Genomic DNA, 21,691 nt, shown 5'->3' with positions numbered 1-21,691 from the left:
CAATAACCATTTTTCTACAGTCTCTGTATTGTATTTATTTAGTTACTTTCAAGCTATTTATTCAAAAACATAATTAAACAGTATAGGCTATCCCAAAATGTTGGGGATTTGCATTTTTTTGCATATTTTGTCAAAGCAAATCCGTGAAGTAAACAAGAAAAACTCTTTATTCTGAGAACAGTTTTCTAAGCTGCCTTATTGCAGTGTTAAAGGGAATTTAACATGCGCTGAGGGCTGATCTGAGACCAGCGCGCTTAAGTGAATACTGGCAGGAGTATTAGTGATCTGCAGTTCATTAGCAGAATGAAAGCACCCCAATCAACACATTCAAAACAGGTCCTAGAGTAGCAGAAGAGAAACACATACATCTAGGAGAGGTAAAAAAAATTAGCTCATTACAAAACACTGAATTTATTACACTGACTGTGCACAAATGAGTCGATTTAAAAAAGAAATAGGGTCAGTTTTCATTTCATGTTGACCATTTCAGTTCATACTCCTTTTTTATTGCATGTGTCAGGGGAATGCAAACTTTTCTTGTGTGTCAGCCCTTGTGTGGCCTGTATTATAAAAATAGATCCTGAAATTTGCATTGGCATAACTCCATTCATGCTCTGTGCTCTGAACTGATGGACAGTGTGATGATGAGTCAGTATTATGAAGACACTTTAGTAATCAAATGCATGTAGGGGCCCTCAGTGATGTCATGGACCCCTCCGGGCGAGGGTGATAAGGCAGGGAGTGGCTCTTCCTCCCTGACACGAGAGACACTGATAAGAATTCTTTCATCTTGTGCCATCTCGCTGAATAGTAGCTCGTATGAGACAAACAGTGAAGGTAGGCCTATGTCCCAGCGCTGGGGAAGGTACTTATAAATAATATATATATACACACACACACAAACACACAGAGAGAGACTCGCACACAGACTCATACACGCCCTTCACAGACTCTGATTTTACAGTGTTACAAATAATGAGAGAGAGGACTATTTATGATGAACCGTTTCACTATAATAAATTGCTGTTGATAATGCTAAGCTATGGAGAAAGCGAGACGAGATGAGCGCGTTTTATTCCCTCAGCTCAGACAAAACAGCGACGTATTAATCGTGTTGGGAAAAGTAGCACATTAGGAAAAGCGGAAAAGACAATACAGGCAAGATTACTGAAAAACAATTAGCTTTTTAGTTATTCAACGTTATACTTAGGACAGCTATGGCTGAGCATGAAGATGCCTAGCTTAGAGCAGCACAGCTACATGCAATTCAACAATTACACCACTGTAAAGCAGAACTTGAGTTATAAAGACCATGGCATCATCATAATTGTGAATATGCAAAGCTAAGGGCATTTTAATCAACAGCACAGCAAATTACATAGGAAAATATAGCATATCTCTTGTTCACCCAGAGAGTTACTGTAAGGCGCTTTGTTCTTTGATATTGTTCCAGATCAGCACAGCAATAATTGACTGTTTATGAAATTATGAGCCTTGTTTGTGCATATGGGTATTGTGTGTGCTCACACAGTGTTCCTCTTATTTATGGTTATGAAATGCACACCAGGCCTAAATAACCATGTCAGTTCTCTTTCTCTCTCTCTCTCTCCTTTTGGCTCACCATAATGCTTCTCATTGATCGCCCTGTAAATTTATTAGCCATTGTGACAGCTTCCTGCCAGGTTCAGCAGGCGATCAGGGGAAACACACAACTGCTCAGATAAAGGGAGGGCACACAATACCTATTGTGTCCTGATTGCGGGTCAAAGTATTATTACCCCGAATGGAATGTTTTTCAGGTATGCATGTACGTTTGTGTGTATGAAAGTGTGGCCGTGTTTTCTCAGCGTGGTTATGCATGCACCTCCTAATCTAGTAAAGCTGAAGAATGAAGATTGTCACGAAGGCCTTCAAAATTCCAAACACAAGGTCAGAAAAACAAGTGTGCGGATGAGAAGAACAAAACAGGGTAAAGGAAATGGATTCTAGCCAAAGGCAAACAAATGAGCGACAATGGCTTTTAAATGAATTACCTTGACCTTTTGCGGTCAATAGCACTCCGAGTTTAAGTTCAGTGTTTTGAGGAAAGGGTGTGCACTGGACTACTGGTTATAAATGGAAAACAGTATCTGTCCTTTCAATACTGTCAAACAGCAGTGTTACATTATCTTTACATCTATTAAGCTCATGACTAATTTTAAGCCCTAGGAGTGAGCTTTGACTATGCAGGTCTATTTGTATAGGTGATGACAACAATTTTTAAATATATATTTTGTGGTTTCTGTGTCGGAGAGGTTGGGGGCTTGTTAGGGCTTGTTTTCATGTCTGTTATTAGAAGTTACACTGAGGTATGACACTGGTTTTGCTGGATTATTGACAGCTCCCTTTTTCAAAACAAGCATTAAATAGACTGATGTACAGACTGAGGCATGAATAGGATTGGCCTTATGGTTTGTTTACTAACCCTAACATATGGGACATTCCTGACTTAAAATGTATTACACATCAGCACCAGTTATTAAGTATACCACTAAAGAAATAATCAATAAATGAGCATTCCTGACGGTATCAGGTGACAGGTAAAACTGCTTAACACACAATAAAGGACTTTGCTGAAACCTGTAATAGATTTTTAATTATACCTTTATCAGGTGTCCTAATGATCTCTTATGTCAACCAAGGAAATTACCGCAGGTTCAGTAATGTCACATGGTGCACTTTGGTGTCTCTTGGCATAATTACCATGTTTGTTTTTGTTTTTTCCGGTATGACATCTATTAGATATGTTCGATAAACTGTTATCTAACATTACATTCACCTTGCATGAAAAGTAGGTAGGTTTAAACACATCAAATCGCTGAATCCCTTTAACATTTTTTTTTTTTAATCATGACCCACCAGAGATATTGAACTTCTATCCAATTCAATATAAACTTGCTTTAAAAAACGTTGCCGCGAACTTGGATATTTAAGTTATTTCAACTTAAATCAAACAATAATTGACTTTAAAAAAATGAGTTGAACTTATTTTGGCGAGGTAAAGCAATGTTAAAACATATGTTGACATAACTTATTGATCATCATACATTTTTTACAAGGCAAGTTAATTATAAATACAAAACAATTTTTGAGCTGTGTCCTAAATGAATTTGTGTGCAACCATTACCGCCCAAGAAGTGGGCGTACTATTATACTATTACAATTAAAAAAAAGTTAGGAACCCATTTTTAATATATGTTTGCTATTAAATTCTGATGTTTATTTAATGTGTATTGCTTGTTGTGTGTAAGTTGATGAATCGATCAATGAAAGGGCACTTTTTATTGGCACTTTCAAGACCTCTTACATTTTGATAATGGTTGAATAAAGGATTCATGGTTTGGCTTAGTAATGCAACATCTGTTTAGGTCATGAATGTTTTGCATGTCAACAGGTTCTGGTGGTTTAAACTTGAGTATATTCTGACACCTACTGTTGCTTAAGGGTATGGCAGAATTTAACTACTACAGTATATGTGGAAATTAAATTGCAGCCAAAGCATAAAAAACATACATTTATTTAAAAGCTTTTTTGTAAAAAACAAACAAACAAACAAAAAATAAAAATAAATGATACAAAACAAAAATGTAAAAGTACAATAAAATAATGATATTTAAATGACCTATTAATTTGCTAAAATATTCCAGTCTAATTTGGCAAATACAGTATTTCAAGCTTTAAATTTTAGTCCAGGAGGGGCTGTGCTCTCCCCTTGTTCCCCTGAGGCTCTCATTAGTAGCACACAGCTGCTGAGGGAAGAAAGCAGGCCGTAAGCTTCTAATGACAAGTGCATGGTGAGCTGAGCTTTGTCTGTCAACATTTTTTTTGTTTAGCATAAATGGTTGAAAACGACACAAATTACAACAGGCAGTTTAATTTCCCTTATGGAAAATTTGTAAGCAAGACAATAAGTTACTCACACGTATGAGAGTCATGACTAATTAAAAAAAAATGTAAAATATAAAAACGCATCCTAATGTGTTTGTTTGTTTTTCTCAGTAAGATGCCAGTCCAGTGTTTTAGTGATGTAAACTTGTACATTACTCGTATCCTGTCACAACACATGCTTATTGTCATTTGAAAGTTTCAAACCATGTCCATGTCTCATTTACAAGTGATTGCTTGATGTAGCAAAGCTCATCCAAGGTCTCGGCCGTGTGTAAAAGGTCACATTGACTCTGTGGATGTCTCCGGTGGTGCAGGAGCCTCTCCTGAATTGAAGACGACAGAAAGGAAAGACAATATTTCAAACATATGCATTTATGTACCGCTATCTAAAACCAGCTTCAAGATTGCATAAAATGTGACAGCTTTTCACATTTTAAATTGGGTTCTTTGGACTGATATTATTGGAGTTCGGCCAATATTTTATATATATGCAATATTTTATATATATATTTTTATATATGCAAAATAATTATACACAATGCACCCACATATATTATGTAAACACAATTTTTTACTTTGAATGCGATTAATCGCGATTAATCATTTGACAACGCTATTTATACATTTAATAGCTTTGTTTCCAATTAATCAGTTATTGTAATTGGCTATTTCAAATGTCCCTTTTTTACTTAATATTGTTATCGTTTTTTTTTTTTTTTTATCTGCCAACTGTGTCTTGCATTCAATTTATATTTATTCATTTTTAAAATCGAACTGGCTGATCATGTCCAAAAACATACAATCATTATCTGAAGGCACCAAGAAGACAGACTGGACAGTCTGTAATTACAATAGCCTGTTATTACCTGAAGTGAGCAGTTCTGCTGCCTTCCTGTCCTCTTTGATATACAGAGAGGTCATTAGGAAGAATAGGCCTCCCAAGACCCCAATAAAGGGGCACAGAAGAAAGCTATATTCCAGTCTATGGAAGTCCCAGCTGAGAGTGTCTGGCTTATACTTACGCAGAGCGTCTGAGATCTGAACAAAACACATAGAAAGATGAGTCATTTTGTCTTTTAAATAGTGCAGTCAAATTAATTAATCGCAGATCAAATGTTGTACATACAGTATAAAAAATGTATACTTTTTAGTACAGTACATGCAATTAATCGTGATTAATCGTTTCGATAGCAGTACTACACTGTAAAAAAGCCTTTGTAATTATGCCAAAACAGTAACTGTTTCACAAGGAGCAATTTTGTATCCAGTATAGTACCTTGTGTTATACAGCACTTCTGGATAGTTTTGACCGATCTGCTATTTAATGTGAAAGCATTGTGGATTAAAATATGCTTACCGCACCAATAAGGTATGGACTTCCAGCATCTCCAAGAAGATGACAGACCATAATCTGTAAGGCCTCAGCTGTAGCTCTTCTAGTAGGCACGACAACATACTAAAAATAATAGGAAAGAAATGTAAAAGATGCCTTTTTACACACAACATTTTTCAGGAATTTAATCTAATCACACACTGGAAACAAGAATCACAATAATTAAACAATACATCCCTGTTCTCAACATTTCTAAATTTAAGCATGATGGCATTTTACTTTTATGCTATTAGCTTTATTGAATCACTAAGCAAGTTTTCACATGCTTGTCGCCCAGTGCTAATTTAAAAGAGTTTTCATGTCTGCACATTTTTTTATGTTGTATTGAGAAGTATAAACCTCTCACCAGCAGAATGTCCGCCAGAAGAGCCCAGTTAAGGGACAGCAACAACTCTCCAATTGCAATGAATGTCTGTAAAAAAAAAATGGCACAAACATAGGAAACATGCTGTACAGATGAAACTCGGAAAATCTGAATATCGTGCAAAAGTTCATTTATTTCAGTAATTCAACTAAAAGGTGAAACTAATATATTATATATGTCAAGCCTTTTTATTATTATTTTGATGATTATGGCTTACAGCTTATGAAAACCTTTTCACAATATTCTAATATTTAGATTTTTTTTAAAGCTGTAAGCCACAATCATCAAAGTTATGACAAATAAAGGCTTGAAATATCTCACTTTGCATATAACGAGTCTATATACAGTAAATGTTGTATTACTGAAATAAATGAACTTTTGCACCATATTCTAATTTTTCGAGTATTTAGAGAGCATGTCGCAACCTGGTGGTCATACGGTGCCATAACAGCAAATAATCTGTTCTGTATGTACTCAATCTGTCCCAAAGCAATTAAGTTTAGGTTAGTAGTTAAAATATAAAAGATGCCTTTCACACACAACATTTTTCGGCAATTTTATATCACACTGGAAAATAACATAAAAAAGGTTCACCCAAAAAGTTTAATTCTGACATTTCCTAACCCATGTTGTGACTTTCTTCTGTGGAACACAAAATATATGTTTTTTTTTCCTATGTAAATTCAAAGTCAGTTTTATTCCAGGATTATCTCTGGCCATACAACTTACATTTTACGGATAAAACAGTTTAAACATGCTCTTCTGTTGTTTTCCACACACAAAAAAAGAAAGTCATACAGGTTTGAGAACTATCCCTTTACACTGAATTACAAAATAATCTAGCCAAACGCAGAAAAGTGTCTGAGCTTTGCTTACATAAGTGGCCGGGATGCTGGTGCCTGCCAGGATGATGGCAATGAAAAAGCAGGGGGAGGAGCTGAGCATGCCAAAAGCACAGATGAGAGGGTCTGCATTTGGGAATCTGTCTCTCAGCTTCCTTGATATGTAGGTGCCCAGAAACACTCCCACAACCCCTGTCACCACTGTGATTGCTCCAAAAATGTAACTTTCACAAGAGAAAGAAGAAACAGTGAGATATTATTCAATTTTGGCCTCAGTTTCAGAACATTCTCTGCCAATACATGCTCTACCATCAACAAGTCAAACTGATAATACTCTCTCAACTCAGTTTGGAAATGGCTGAGAAATATAGCTAGATCAGATAAATTGACAGGATTGCGAGAGCAAAAACAGCTGCAGTACACGCAGATATGAACACTATCACAGAGGAAGTCTCTGCAGTTTAACCAATCTTTGGCTAATCTGATTTTACTGGTCTACTGCTAACCTCACTGTTTTCCTGTTTTAATTGAAGATCTGTTCAATTATATCAAGTCAAAAAGCATCAAGAAACTTTCTGTACCTGTCTAAAGGGTTACAGGGCTCTTCACTGCAAGGTAGCCTGAGACCCTGCGTAACCTGTGCACGAGACAGAAAGGTGGGGGTCCAGAAGGCCAGAGCCCCTGTGACAAAAGCCATGGCAGTCACGCCAAGAGAAGACCAGACAAAACTCCGACTGGAAGGAGGGCACAGAACAAAACACAATAAAAAAAGTGATATTTGCAACAACCTGAAACCCTAAGAGCCCCCCCTATTGTATACAATTATAATAATAATAATAATAAAAAAGATTTAAACATTTAATGTAATGTGGGTCTTTACAATGTGACTTACTTCTTCCAGAGGTACTTGACGTCCTCAATGTAAGCAGTATTTTCCAACGTTGCTCCTCCCTGTTTGTCCGAAGCTCCTCGAGGAGGATCGGGAATCAGAAACACAAGGAGCAGCAGACCCAGTCCTCCAAGAGCAGGACTGAACTATAGCAGAAGAAACAATATGCTCAACTTCCTTTTATAAATGTGGAAGGTAATTGTCTTGATTATTTTAATCAAATATATGCTTACATAGCAAAGCCACTAAAATAATCATGACTGATGTACATAATCTTGTAAAAATGATATTTTACTTAGTGTATTATAATGATGGAAAGACAACAAAACATCTTAATCTTTAGTTTAGGTTAATTTAATATTGCAATTTTGTTTAATAGATTTAATATTTTCCTGTTTGAGACCAAATAATTTGCCAGACTTTGCAAAACTGCTTTGGACCCCCTGTTTAAGACCCCTGTTTTATTGAGAACAGAGAATATTAACTTAAAACTGTTCCACTTTAAAGTGAACTTTTTAGCTTAAATATAGAACAGATATGCAATATAAGTCCAAGGAAGGAAATCCAATTAGACCCTTAAAATATAATGCATTACAGAGCCCATTTTATAGCTGGCTGACCACCTTTCAGTTGGCAGCATGATAACAAGATTAACAGATTATTAAATCTAACACGGTAAAGTTAACATATAGCTTCTGCACAATATTTTCTCTCTACACTCTAAAAAATGCTGGGTTGTTTTAACCCAATTTTGGGTCAAATATGGACAAACCCGAAATGTTGGGTTAAAAATGTAATGTAAAAATTTAACCCAACGGCTGGGTTAGTACATATTTGACCCAAAGTTGGGTTAAAACAACCCAGCATTTTTTAGAGTGTATATATATTTACAAAATGTATATTATCTTACCCTCAGGGCCCAACGCCAATCCCCAGTTGCATTAGCTATAGTTGCTCCCATTATATATCCTAGACCACTAAATGAAAATTTAAAAGAAAACATTACAGTAAGATTCAGCAAAAGTCTTGTCAACATGTAGGAAACATTGCATTGTATATATAAGAATCCCAGTGTTGGGTAAACAATTACAAGAAAGTGAGTGTTATAATCAGACTACATTTACAAGTAACGCGTAATACCTTTTTTACCTTTTTTATTTATATTTAGAAAAGTAACCATTATAAAATTGACTGTTATTCTTTGTGAGGCGTAAATTACTGTAAGTTCTTTATTAATTTGCAGTGAAATGGTTATTGTTTTCTTAAATGAGCCTCGACAGTTTCTGAATTAATCAGAACTTTAAACAAATCAGTTGACTGATCTGAATGAGACAATTGTTTCGCTCCTGAATCAATCCATTTTTGAATTAATCATTTGAATAAACGAGTCGATGACACACTTGTAAAGACAGTCACTTGTCATCCCTACTGGCATTAAGATATCCTGTAGTAAGAGTTAATGAGTTAATGCAGTAAGAGGTAAAGAGTTAACCCAATTTCTTTGGTGACGGTTAGGGTGTGGGGTAGGGTTAGGGGTTAGAATTTGTTTTACCATTGTGTTGGCAAAAAGCTCTCTGATTTACATAACCAATGAAATCTTTCAGAGTTTGCTCTGACATGGGCTGCATCTTAAGCCTTTGTTGATCATAGGACCATTGCCAACTTTACAATGCTTTTGGGAAATGCAGCCCTGGTAATACAAATGGTTAAAAGTCTGTATTTATGAACTTTTAGATTGCCTCTCAGCCAATGAAATGCTAGGACCAAAACAACACTATTGTATAAATTGTGATACATGATCATTCTCAGAGTATATTTAACTTCTTTCTTAAATATAGTTTAGTAAGATCTTCACCTTCCGACCGGTATGCAGATATAGAAGAAGGAGATCATGAGAGTTCTTTTGTTGCCAGTGAACAAGTCACCAATGATAGTTGGAGCGATGGTGGAGTAACTGGCCTCTCCTGTCCCAACTAGGGCCCTCGTCAGGACCAGAATCCAGAAGTGCTGTAGTGAGAATCAAAAAAGATCTGTAACTGTAACTAACATTTCTATTCTCCTCCATTTGAACTGTTAAATATAGTTATATAAAGATAGTGTTCAAAAGTACCGGTACAAAATGAAACAATTACACATTACCAGGGTTGTAAGACTTCAAAAAGATTACACTGAAACCCCGGAATTCCCCATAAAGACTTTGTACTGTACCGTATCTTTGACGAAAGAGCTGCCCAGTGATGTAACAATCCACACAATCAACCCAGCGATCATGAGAAGCTTCCTGTTGTAGCGATCTCCAAGGTAACCAAAAACTGGCGCCAACAACATAAAGCTACAGATAAAAACTATACATATGTTAGCATAGGGTTGATGGCAAAGATACACCCTACCATTGAAAGTTTGCAATTTTCACGGTGTGGCTGTAACAAATAAGCAAAAGTCAAGACGCAGGAGAATAGGGTACACAGGAGAATACGGGCTAAAAGCAATCTAGTCAAGTCACCTTATAGTGATTTTTACAGTACAAATTGTTTTAAAGCAGCTTAACAGTGTTATGAAAATAATGCAATAATTGTTTTGGCTGTACAGCTGCTTTAGAAGAAAGTCATTGTAAGTTTTTAATCAATTAATTTCCATTGTAAAAATCATTAGTTATTAACATACACACAACACCGTTTTGAACTGAAAACGACACTTGGTTACTAACGTAACCTCAGTTCTCTCTAGAAGCGGGAACAAGTGTTGCGTAAGCTAGCTTACGCTATGGGAAAATCCCCTTTCTCCAGAATACTGAAGCCAAAAATTATCCTTTAACTTTGTATATATTTTATATAACACCTTGCTGCATAGAGTAGAGCTAGGTGAGGCAACTTGTACGCCTATTGGCTGCAACCTATCAGTGGACTGGTCATGACGTAAACACCAATGAGGGCGCGGGGGCGCCCTTGCACTTCATGTCCTGCCAAAAAAGGTGTGGCTTATCCCTATATAAGCCCTATATAATCCCATATGAGTCCAGATAGGGTGTTCCTTGGTTTTTCATACTGATGCAAACCAGAACGCAGCGCATGGCAGGGTTACGCAAACCGAGTTAGGTTCTCTTACGAGATACTCTCGTGTTGCGTAAGCTGGCTTACGCCACGGGAACCCAATTTAAAGTGCCGTGCATGCTGAGATCATCCACACTAGCCCAGCCTACTGCTCTACAAATATCTTGGAGTGAAACACCACTAGTTCAGGCCCAGGATGAGGCCATGCTTCTAGTGGTATGGACTCTAATACCTTTAGTATTTACACTTAGGCCTTTAGCCCTTTAGACTTATAAGTCAAAGCAATAGTTTCAACTATCCATCTGGAAATGCTCTGTAAGGTAGCTAGCCCCTTAGTGCGGCCACCAAACGAAACAAAAAGCTGTTTTGACTGCCTGAAAGCAGCAGACCGCTGAACATAAATCCTTAGCGCCCTGACGGGGCAAAGGAGATTTACGTTGTTCTCGTCATAAGTTCCCGGAAGGGCTGACAGAGAAATGACTTGTGCTCTGAAAGGAGCGGAGAGCACTTTGGGGACATAGGCATAACTTTAGAGTCATTAGGCCCAAATTCCATGCATGACACGCTCACAGAGAGCACGTGTAAATTACCCACTCGCTCGACTGAAGCGGTAGCCATGAGAAAATTGGTTTTGAACGAGAGACACCGTAAGTCCACTGACTGCAGTGGCCCGAAAGGGTCACTCTTCGTTGCCTCTAGTACCGTGGAGAGAGGAGATCCTTTCTCAATGGAATCGGCCACAAAGCAGTGCTCGTGAGCTGCATCAGTTCCGGAAACCAAGCATGGTTCCTCCAGAACGGCACCACGAGGAGCAAGGAGGACCCTGATCTGTAACATGGTATCAATGTATGGATTATGCAAATCCATGAAGCAAAGTATATTATTTTAATGAATGTCAGTATGCAGAGTAATAACTAACAGTTTGGAGATTAGAGCAGACAGAGACTGAGTAAGCATGAAACTGTAAACCAGATCAGTGTTGGATTAGATCATGAGCCTTTTTGCTACTTTCAAGCAATGCAAACTCAAGCAATCATTTACATGTACAAATTTGAACATATCTACTTGTGTTTTACTTAATACCAGGCTTGTTACTAACTTACAAAATGACAGTAAAATACCTATTAGTTCATCTCCAACAAGGACATACTGTTGTAAAATCAAGTTCTGCAATGTTAAATAATAATAAATAATAATTCGTTACATTTATATAGCGCTTTTCTGGACACTCAAAGCGCTTCACATAGAAGGGGGGGATCTCCTCAACCACCACCAATGTGCAGCATCCACCTGGATGATGCGACGGCAGCCATATTGCGCCAGAACGCTCACCACACACCAGCTTACTGGTGGAGAGGAGACAGTGATGAAGCCAATTGGTGTATATGGGGATGATTAGGAGGCCATGATGGACAGAGGCTACTGGGCAAATTTGGCCAGGATGCCGGGGTTACACCCCTGCTCTTACGAAAGACATTCTGGGATTTTTTATGACCACAGAGAGTCAGGACCTCGGTTTAACGTCTCATCCGAAGGACGGAAATGTTGTCATCCTTCTTACTGTTTTGTCAGTGCAATGTGCTACAAATTAAAACTGATACCTGTCTGTAGGAGACCTGATGTGCTGTCATCGATTTTGAAGTATTTCTGGATGCTAAGCAGCACACCTGGAACAGAATCAGAACAACATCTGTCACTATTTCAAGTGACAATCTGTGAACCATCACACTTGCTATAGCTATAGTGTGCTCACCTGCTATAGTATAACGGTCCATATAGTTGAGGAGATTGATGTAGCAGAGCACTGCCACTGAGATGTAGGAGCATCGCTGAGAAATGGAGGCTGTTTGAACGGAGGGTGTTTCACCATCTGGTTGTTCAGAGCTCATGGAGCCATAACGTACAGTTGTGTTTGAGCGGAGGCTCAAGCTGGGTTTTGGTCTGTGTTGGTTGGAGGCCATAGTACTCTCTGACTCTATCGTTACCTAAAGACTTTTTTGCCCCTGTAAGAAGAAAAATGACTTTTAAGAACTTCATAGATGGTAACAATGCAAAAATAGTGTGGTTTTCAAGCCCTCTAATGAATGATTTGTGAACTGTGGCATAGAGCTCACATGGCTTCCATGTGATTCCAGGACACTGGACAATGTTTTAAGAGTAACCATGGCAGCAAGGAAAAGTTGCAATCAATGAACAAGGCTGGTGAGTGGTGACAAATGCCTCATATAGAAATAAACACCCAACAGTGTTTTATCAAATAATTTGGTTTGGTTTTGCAGGATTAGGAACACTTAACTTGCACTTAAAAAAATGACTAACTTAATAAAATTATGGACAGTGGTTTCACACAAGCAAATTATTTTGAATCTATGTAAGCTTCTTGTGTTGTGACAACACAACTGAATGAGAAATATTCTATGTGAAATAGTAATGAAGAATCTATGTGAAATAATTGTCCAAACAAATCAATGGAATTGCTTCCCTGTAACTTAAATCGGTTAAGTTTAGTGAATATACTTTAGTTTATTTTAAAACTGCACTGAAAATGAAAGTATGTAGGATTTACAAGATACCTTAAACAAATTTCGAGACTGTCGCTATAGCTATTATTTAAAGGTAATACAGTACTTAAAGGTAATATATGGTCTTTCAGAATAAAGACATATACATTTTTGAATCAGTCCACATCCTAACCAAATGCTCCACTCTTCTCCACAATGGTATTGTACCCAACGTAATTTAAATGGTTCTAATAATTGCAACATTAAATACAATTACACTCTATAAAATCTTCCCCTTTACTCATTTTCTAAAAAACTCATAAAATAACACTTAATTTCAATTTCATTTATTCTCTCTTAATTCAGCTAAATGCAAATCATGCTGGGAACTAACAAGCACTGCCCAGTTTCAATGCAACACAAATGGATTAAGTAAACTTTAATTTGACATATTTAAGCAGATTGAACACAATCAAATTAAGTTTGGACAAAATGTATATCAATTATGTTGCTTAAGCTCATTTGAAGCAATTTGAACAAGCAGCCAAAATGGTTTTTTTTCTCTCATAAATTTAAAGCATTTCAGAAAATTCTTTCCGAAATACTAACAGAAATGAAAGACTTTGCTTTTAGATTAACTTTATATTTTCTCTGAGGCCATGCACCTTGCCACCTTCTTCACACACCATCTTCATCCAATACGTGGAAAATAGTTACACCCGGGGTTTTTTGAATCGCGAAATTAAACCATTTACATTAGTTTAACGATTGACAATTAAGTATAGTTGAAAATTATTTACAGTAGGTTAAGTTAATTAAACAAAATACAATAGTGTTTTGGTGGTAAAAGAAATATATGTGTGTTACTTTAACAAAAAAATATTTGTGTAAAAAGAACTCATTTTTTGAGTGTGTTTCTTGAAAGCTAATTAATTGTCAAAGGCTTTACATGTATTACATTTATGAGGATGTTTACTGGTTTTGTGTTGCAACCTAGCATACAGCCATTGTGTGGTCAGTCAAATTGCAGAACTTTCTAAAGACAAATAAGCACAGTGACATAATTTTAGGCAGGAGTTCGATAATAAATAGGCCCAGAACTCTCAAACTTTCCTAGTGTATTCTCTCATGATATGCTGTGAAAATACCATAAAAAACATCTGTTTTTCAATGGGATGCCACAATTTCTGTAGAGAGTAGAATACTTGTCATTTCATTCATCTCACAAACAAATTTGTCCTTTTAATAATACTACGTTTGCAAAGCATCTGACTTGTATGTACAGACATTGTGTGAAAATGCAATATGAAGACCGGAACTTGCTATCTCAAAGTTGGTGGTTGTGATCTTAGTTGCACCCGCAGCAAGCTGTTATTTTAGTCCTAATTGCAGCAGTCCTAATTTTGGCCTCACATTTGCCACAGGAAGGGCATCCTCTACCTAGTAAATATAACATATGGCCACTATAATATTTTACTAAAGTTATACATGTTTCAGTGTGCTTGAGGGAAGATCTGTCAGATTTAACCTCTCTTATAGCGATAGTCCGAACAGATGATAGGCTACTTCCAATTGGGTCTCATCAGTTCAGGTCAGCACTCAGTTCCTAGCGGACTGCCAACAATGCCACTGTTGTGATGATTAGCTGTGTATGACCAACACAGGACAATGCCATGTGATTGTTCAGCCTACAACCAGTCTTTTAGACATTGAGGCTGCTAAATTCCCATTTGTTATTTATTCATTTGTTCACAAAATGCATATTGAACAATTAGAAGATCATTTTACCTTGACAATTTCAACAATTTAAGCAACTTGCTAATTCAATAATTTCAGTTACTTACACTTCAGTCGATGTTCTCCAATGTCCAGTGCTGCTCTAATCCATTTTTTTTTTTTTTGCTGGCCTTTTTTCCTTTTCTCTTTCGTCGTTTGCTGTGTTCCTTGAGATGTCACTTGTAGAAACAGAAAGACATTCCTCTGCATGCAGCACACTACAGGGTTATCAAGTTAGAATCAAGCCCAAGGCCTACCCCCTTTTTTAGGTCACAGGCAGCAGAACAGTTCCTCCTTGTGTTGCGATATAGACCACAAACCAATAGATTTTCATGCATACTCCCTTCATGCTTTCTGCTTTACACTGATCTGTTTGCAGGGCTTTTGGCATTATGTTTCACATCAATGCTCTTGCTCTGAACTCTGAACACCAGGACAAAGGTCTGATAAAAGAGCTGGCAGAAAATAAACACCAGTGAGGGAATTCTTCAAATGGAAACCTTATCTTGTATTGTCTACTCAACTGAGTTTATGACCCTTATTTTTATAGTTAACATTTCATACTAATGCATGCATATTTCATTCTAGATATAATCATAATCATGTTTCCTGGAGATGGCTTGCCAGTAATAGCTTGCCTTACCCCCCCCCCCCCCCCCTCCACCCTTCCTTCAAAGCAGAATTGTGAAACTTCAGTATTTTCCTGTCCGATGGTGCACAAGTGTTCTTTTGAAATCCTCCCTGCCTATAACAACTTCTCCAAAATACAAAGCCTCTGTACATTCTACCATATTATGTAGCATGATGACATAGGCTACTGTACGTTTTCTGTAAGACCACATCATCACACGTACTTGTTTACAGTGACCAGTGACCTCTCACCACATCTGTAGCCTATTGCTGATTTCAATGAAAGATAAACTGATGTCATGAAAAAGTAGGTTGTGGTATGCATTATAATTAGGCCGATTAATAATGTATTATAATAATATAGGTTACCATTATAAAAAGAAGGATGGGTTTTGTTAAATCGCATACTAATTTATATGCTAATCAATAATTACGCAATAGATGAACTGGAATTTTGGATTACTCTTTACTGTCACCCAGTGGTTGAATGACACTGTAGGCCTATACTGTCCATAAAATCAAAAACTTTTCATCTAATCTGGCTTACAAAAACTAAGAAAACACAGCCCAATTAATCACTAAACATACACTAAGTAGAGCATTAAGCTATAAAAAGGAGAAAACATGTTACTTAGTGGTGCTTATCGTTTTAACTTGCAAACATGCAGAATGTCCTAACATCTGTGACGAGTTTTGCACCACTCACATTTTCTTCAAAAAAATGTACATCTAGTTATTATTTTATCGTCTTCTGTGTGAATTTTAAAATCACTTTTTCAATAGACTCACACAATAACACCATTGGAGCGCTAACACAAAATCGTGCCCTCAAAGCCATCACTGTTACTGGGTCATGCGCGAATCCTTCTCTCCTCGCGGCCTCATAGACAGTAGAGCGCATGCGCACACCGGATCAGAATGTTGAGCAAAACGGACTAGAGAACAGACGGAAAGACCTGCAAGCAAATTCAAACATATTTTCTCATTAGCGAAGTGAACGACTGTCGACCTAGAATATAACTTATAAAAACATGACGGAGCCCCAATCAGCACTGTTACTCAGGAGACAGCTAGCAGGTAATTTTTCAAGGCTGGTGTTGGCAAAGCCAGGCTAACAAACCGGTGAAAATTTAGCCTGTCAATGCAGTCAAGACGGAGGTGTTAGCCATTAGCCGCTAGTTTAGCTGCTAACGAGCGCTGCATTCATTGTGAAGCATTCGTTAGCAAGTTAGCAGCTAAATTAGCCGGCTAAAGGCTATCTCCGCCGTCTTTTGTTATTTTTAAATGCTGTGTTTTGCTACTAAGTTACTCATGATGGAATATTCATCCGAGACCCGTTGACATTTAATTAAAGTAATAATTCGCGTACATTTGTTTGGTTTTATTCAGTTTGCTTTTGGAAATGTATGTCAGGCGGGTTTGTCTGTAATCACTCCGGCGGGGCCGCTCGCTGTCGGCCAGTCCGTGTTTTGACATCTGTGTCCGGACTCCGGACGCAGTTTACATAGGAGCACCAGCCGTCGGTTATAGTCTCAGGGAAACTCTGTCATTGGTCCCATTTCCGTTTACCATCTTATCTTGATCCGTCAAACCAGTATTGTAACACAAGGCGCAAAAGTGAGATGTATAAGCCGTGCATTGTGTACCATGTCTCCGCAGCGGGGCGATCAAATCCCTTTGTTTTTCTAGCTGGCTAACAGGCTAAGCTAACAAATTGATGGTTGCTGTTTGAACACTAGCTCACTGGTACAGAGTGAACTACAGTACAGTCTGACTCTGTACAGTCCTGATAAACTGTACTCTTCATACTAGATTTACATACGTGATGTACACACAACGTGCTTTTTTTATTTTCTGGTTATACGAATTTATCTGTTATTAGAGTCGTTACTAGTTTGTTTCTCATGTTCTTTGGCCAATAAACACACTGAGCAACATGATCCGTGAGTGTCAGCTTTACTGAGCTCAAGCCAGAGGAGGATTTCTCCACTGGGCCCCATTTGCGCAGTGCAGCCAGTGAAGTGAATTATTTGTAAAAGGGTCAAAATAAGCAGATAGCATAAGTTCTCAGTTTAAACATGAACAGTTCAGATCATGTTAAATCTGATTCATGACAGCTGTCTCTTTGATGCATAGACCGCTCAAGCAAACCCATCCCCCCCAAATTACTCATCTTACACACTCATAGAGGCAACTAGCCTATTTCTTTCCAAGGGTTGACAGGGTGACTGGCACCCCGGGTCTGTCATGGCGTCAGGTTCTGCGGTGGCCCTGCGGCTGATTGACTTATTCAGGGGATCGGGGCAGGTTTGGTTGTCTCCTTTCAGCAGGACCAGCAGGGTGAACTCATCGGCCTTGTTCTAAACTCAGTGAACCCTCTGTGGGAACAAAAGCTTCACAACATCCATTTATGTTGGGCTTGAAAGATATGGACCACGAATATGTGGCACTTGTGAGATCTTAATGCGCTCATTAAAATGACATATCCATGACCTGACTGGAATACCCAACTGTCAACTTGTTTTTGTCAACAAGATGGTCATCCTCAAACCTACAGTGTTTTTGTTTTGCTCTCTAAGAACACAGAAGTTCAGACAGAGCATCTGAGACCACAGGCACCAAAAGATGGACGTTCTCTTTGGCTTCAGGCTCAGTCAGTTGAACTGATAACAAACAGGCAAATTGCTCGTTTCTTGTCTAAAATTCTCCCAGATGTGAAAACATTTTTTGGTAGTGTTACTATGTGTAGGTCCAAGAATTAACACCCATTTGTTAGCACAAATGCAACGTTTACTTTTTCTTCTTTCATCTAAAATAGCTGATCAGTATCTTTATGTTCTCTCTTCCTGACAGAACTAAATAAAAATCCTGTGGAAGGTTTTTCAGCCGGTTTGATAGATGATAATGACCTCTACAGATGGGAAGTGCTAATAATTGGTCCTCCTGATACACTCTAGTAAGTCTTTTTGTTGTCTTATGAAATACCACGTGACAATTCTATTCACAAATTTAAACTATGTCATCAGTAAAAGGATTAGTGCAACCAAAAATGTCTGTCATCATTAACAAAGAATGAGCACTACAGTTATTCAAAATGTACGTTTTTTGTTTGCTTAGAAATAAAAGTCATATAGGCATAAGGGTGAGTAAATTATATCAGAATTAAATGATGACTTTAATATGGATTGCCCCATGGCGAATGACAGCCTGGTTGTGGTTGTTCTTAATGAAGATGAATATGTATCCACACACACGTTTTAGTGGTGCCATAGGGGATACTAACTGGCACAGTTTAAGCAGTTGCAGAATATTTTAATGCATTGGAAAGAATTTACCACCACAATATTGTTGCTGAATGAAACTTTAAGCCTGTTATGTTTTTTTTTTTCTGTTTACAGTGAAGGTGGTGTCTTTAAAGCCCATCTTACATTTCCCAAAGACTATCCTCTCAGGCCTCCTAAAATGAAGTTCATAACAGAAATATGGCATCCAAATGGTAAGAGTGGGTTCACCCCACTGGTTCTTTCACATTTTTTTATGAGCTGCATTGATCAGCAATGTTTGTATTTAATGTTGTAAAACTGATAAAGATTTTTGTGAGATTTGTTGTTTGTAGGTTTCCACAGAATGTAAGCATCCCTTATTCAGGTTGCCCTCTGCTGAAATAGAGGCTGCTCACTGCAGAGCCATGGGTGGAGTGTGAAGTTCAGCTCCTCCTCTCTGGTTGTTATTTTGGCGTAATGGGTGAAGGTTCAACCACACCCTAACCCTACCCATAACTCTATCCCTCCACCCATTAAATCCACAGAGGTGGAGCTGGACTAGGTCTCAACTCATGAATAGCTACAGGTCATTTGGCTCTGCAGTGAGCACCATTTGAGCTGATATAAAATCTATATTGCACCCTAGCGTTGTGAATTCAGCCTCATGGATATGCTTTTTGTTGCTTATTATTCAGAATGTAAATGTTTTTTCACTGGCAAAATGTCTAGTAATGGCGCTTGCCTACTATTTTGTGTGTTTTTGGCTGGTCTTCTAACCTAAACTTGTCTGCTCCCATTAGGAGACCTCCTCTATATAAAATAAATCGCATTGATAAAATCTATTGAAATGACAAGAGGTTTTTCATGTGAATGTGCGTGATTTTAAAGAAATGTATATTCTTCTGTGTAATATTTTAATGAGGGAAAATCTTCATTCCCTGCCACTTGTTTTTTATTGCGTTGATATAAAAATTCTATCAGCAATCATATTTATCTATTATATTAAATGAATCGCAACAGAAAAAAAAAATGGTTCATGTATGTCAAACTGTGTAAGACTGTAAGAACTTGCATGCGATCCTCATGTTCTGTTTCTGTATTGTGTTTGCAGTTGACAAGAATGGTGATGTTTGTATTTCGATATTGCACGAACCGGGGGAGGATAAATACGGCTACGAGAAACCAGAAGAGCGTTGGCTCCCCATCCACACCGTAGAGACCATTATGATTAGTGTCATCTCTATGCTAGCTGACCCCAATGGAGATTCCCCTGCCAATGTTGATGCAGCAGTAAGTTTGATGCGAACATGTTAAAACTACCACACTCGGCTGATCAATAACTATTTAATATATATTTGCTTCATATTCCATTGTGGGCTGCTGTACTTTTATTCACTTAAGTGATAAATTAGATACATTATATGTGTATTTATGCATTCATTTTGATCTAATATTTCAGAAAGAGTGGAGGGAAGACAGACATGGTGAATTCAAAAGAAAAGTTGCCCGCTGTGTGAGAAAGAGCCAAGAGACTGCCTTTGAGTGAAATTCATCTAGCAGCTTGTAGCTTCACTATTTTCAGGGTAAGCAAGTGGACTTTTACCATCTTGGTTTACTGCTGATGTCTTGTGACCATTTTTTTTTTGTTTGTTTGAATTCCCCAACTTGACTGACTTATTGAAAACTCACGAGCACAGAGCCAGGTGATGCAGATCATTTTTATCACAAGTTTTAAAGCTATCCCTCAGGTGACTTTTTTTTTTTTATTAGCACGTTGATTTACATTGGTCTGTTTTTACCTATGGTTGTTTTTTTTTTTTTAAATAAAAGGTAAAATGTGCCTTATTTGCATATGTATGCGTAGCACATAAAAAGTCTGATTTGTACAGGGTTAAAAATCACCCAACTCTCATGTTGCACTCACTATCCCACACAGAAGTAATCCCCTCGGAATAGGGCCTTTGTCAGTCTGAGTAGACTTCTGTCATAGTAATGTTGTGGGCTAACCTGTTAGAACAGGTTCACAAGGCTTGTTTAAAAATAGAGGTTCAATGCTAAAGATTATTAGGTAACAGTGGCTCTTTTGTCTGCTTAGCCTCTCGTAGGTAATTCAGACCCTTTTGTCCTGAGCATTTCAGTTGTTGTACTGTTTCCCCCTCATTCACACATTACCCCTGTAACTGTAGTGTGTTTAAAGTAAGTTAAGTTTCAAAAGATTGATATTGCTGATGTATGTCACTGACTAAATGAACTGTTGAAGGCTATAGATGTTTAAAGGTCTATTAGTCTGACATTTTTTGAAATATCTAAACTAATAACTCTGTCTGTGTCTTTCACAGGTCTCCAGTTGAGAAAAAACATGGCACTGTTTTCTTGCACTCTACCACCCTATTGCTGGACTGGTTTTCATTGAATGTTGGCTGTAACAGACTGGCATTAATAGGCTGCAATAGAACATAAGGCCATCACAGATGCTGACAGAACACGCCAAGCAAGTGCCAACAAAAAAGAGAAAAAAAAAACAACTTACAAACAATTACGCTTTTTTCCTTCTTTTTTTTTCCTCCAAGTCTACGAACTGATACAACTTTTCAGGAAGAGATTGTAAAGACGTGTACATAGCACAGACATAAAAACCGGATAATATATAATAACTTGTTCCTATCCATCCAGCAGGACTTAGTACCAAATAAAATAGCAATTCTGTAGTTAGAGTGTGACATCATGTACAGTTCTTGAAGAGTATAGTTCATCTCCTACCCTCCACCTCCTGCTGCCTCACATCTCTTAGTGTGCATCAGATCTGATACATCTGCAAGCAGCCTCACGTACTCGCCTGTCGGTTTGAACAAAAGTCACTTAAACTCAATCCAGTTTTAGGGTGGGGATGGAAGGGTTAAGCTATAATTAGGACTCAAAGCATGCTCGTCATGTTGGATGGCTTTCTCACTCGGGACACTTCAGGTAAAAATAGCTGTAAAGCACGTCAATTTCTTATTAATTAGGGGTCATGAAGGTGTTTCTCTGATTTGGTTTTTAAAAAGTGTGGGTTGGGA

The 21,691-nt window shown here is 37.7% G+C and overlaps 2 protein-coding genes across 4 annotated transcripts; one reads left to right on the top strand and one right to left on the bottom strand.

Annotated features, from left to right (window-relative positions):
* Nucleotides 1-3,539: 3,539 nt before the first annotated feature.
* Nucleotides 3,540-15,137, bottom strand: spns3 (SPNS lysolipid transporter 3, sphingosine-1-phosphate (putative)). 2 transcript variants are annotated; one of them, XM_089130298.1, is made up of 13 exons: nucleotides 14,811-15,137; nucleotides 12,219-12,468; nucleotides 12,067-12,132; nucleotides 9,624-9,760; nucleotides 9,271-9,422; nucleotides 8,326-8,392; nucleotides 7,419-7,561; nucleotides 7,108-7,260; nucleotides 6,561-6,750; nucleotides 5,667-5,732; nucleotides 5,285-5,383; nucleotides 4,794-4,965; nucleotides 3,540-4,250 (listed from the first exon to the last, which is right to left on the bottom strand). In XM_089130298.1, exons 2-13 carry the CDS (start codon nucleotides 12,424-12,426, stop codon nucleotides 4,207-4,209), a joined length of 1,497 nt encoding a protein of 498 aa, XP_088986424.1. In that variant the 5' UTR covers nucleotides 12,427-12,468; nucleotides 14,811-15,137; the 3' UTR covers nucleotides 3,540-4,206. The 2 variants fall into 2 exon arrangements, with proteins under 2 accessions (XP_088986424.1, XP_088986425.1); XM_089130299.1 differs by lacking the exons at nucleotides 12,219-12,468; nucleotides 14,811-15,137 and having other exon boundaries at nucleotides 9,624-9,747.
* Nucleotides 15,138-16,266: 1,129 nt separating this feature from the next.
* On the top strand, nucleotides 16,267-21,147 carry ube2g1a (ubiquitin-conjugating enzyme E2G 1a (UBC7 homolog, yeast)). Of its 2 annotated transcripts, XM_039675224.2 has the most exons (6): nucleotides 16,268-16,449; nucleotides 18,226-18,328; nucleotides 18,771-18,868; nucleotides 19,747-19,925; nucleotides 20,095-20,218; nucleotides 20,975-21,147. In XM_039675224.2, exons 1-5 carry the CDS (start codon nucleotides 16,404-16,406, stop codon nucleotides 20,179-20,181), a joined length of 513 nt encoding a protein of 170 aa, XP_039531158.1. In that variant the 5' UTR covers nucleotides 16,268-16,403; the 3' UTR covers nucleotides 20,182-20,218; nucleotides 20,975-21,147. The 2 variants fall into 2 exon arrangements, with proteins under 2 accessions (XP_088986423.1, XP_039531158.1); XM_089130297.1 differs by lacking the exon at nucleotides 20,975-21,147 and having other exon boundaries at nucleotides 16,267-16,449; nucleotides 20,095-20,222.
* Nucleotides 21,148-21,691: the final 544 nt, after the last annotated feature.

The sequence above is a fragment of the Pimephales promelas genome, chromosome 4 (genome assembly GCF_988280905.1).
Source record: "Pimephales promelas chromosome 4, fPimPro1.hap1.1, whole genome shotgun sequence".
Lineage (NCBI taxonomy): Eukaryota > Metazoa > Chordata > Actinopteri > Cypriniformes > Leuciscidae > Pimephales > Pimephales promelas.
Note: the sequence above shows the minus strand (reverse complement) of the source record. Positions and strands in the feature narration are given on the sequence as shown.

Bases quoted from the DNA above. Each gene is read 5' to 3' on its own strand.
- spns3 (XM_089130298.1), bottom strand. From the start codon at position 12,426: ATGGCCTCCAACCAACACAGACCAAAACCCAGCTTGAGCCTCCGCTCA. The intron at 6,751-7,107 runs GTACAGAAAGTT...CTCTTGTGAAAG, and splicing joins CCCTGTAACCCTTTAGACAG to TTACATTTTTGGAGCAATCA. The intron at 5,733-6,560 runs GTAAGCAAAGCT...TTTTTTTTACAG, and splicing joins CCAGCATCCCGGCCACTTAT to ACATTCATTGCAATTGGAGA.
- ube2g1a (XM_039675224.2), top strand. From the start codon at position 16,404: ATGACGGAGCCCCAATCAGCACTGTTACTCAGGAGACAGCTAGCAG. The intron at 16,450-18,225 runs GTAATTTTTCAA...TCTTCCTGACAG, and splicing joins ACTCAGGAGACAGCTAGCAG to AACTAAATAAAAATCCTGTG. The intron at 18,869-19,746 runs GTAAGAGTGGGT...TTGTGTTTGCAG, and splicing joins AGAAATATGGCATCCAAATG to TTGACAAGAATGGTGATGTT.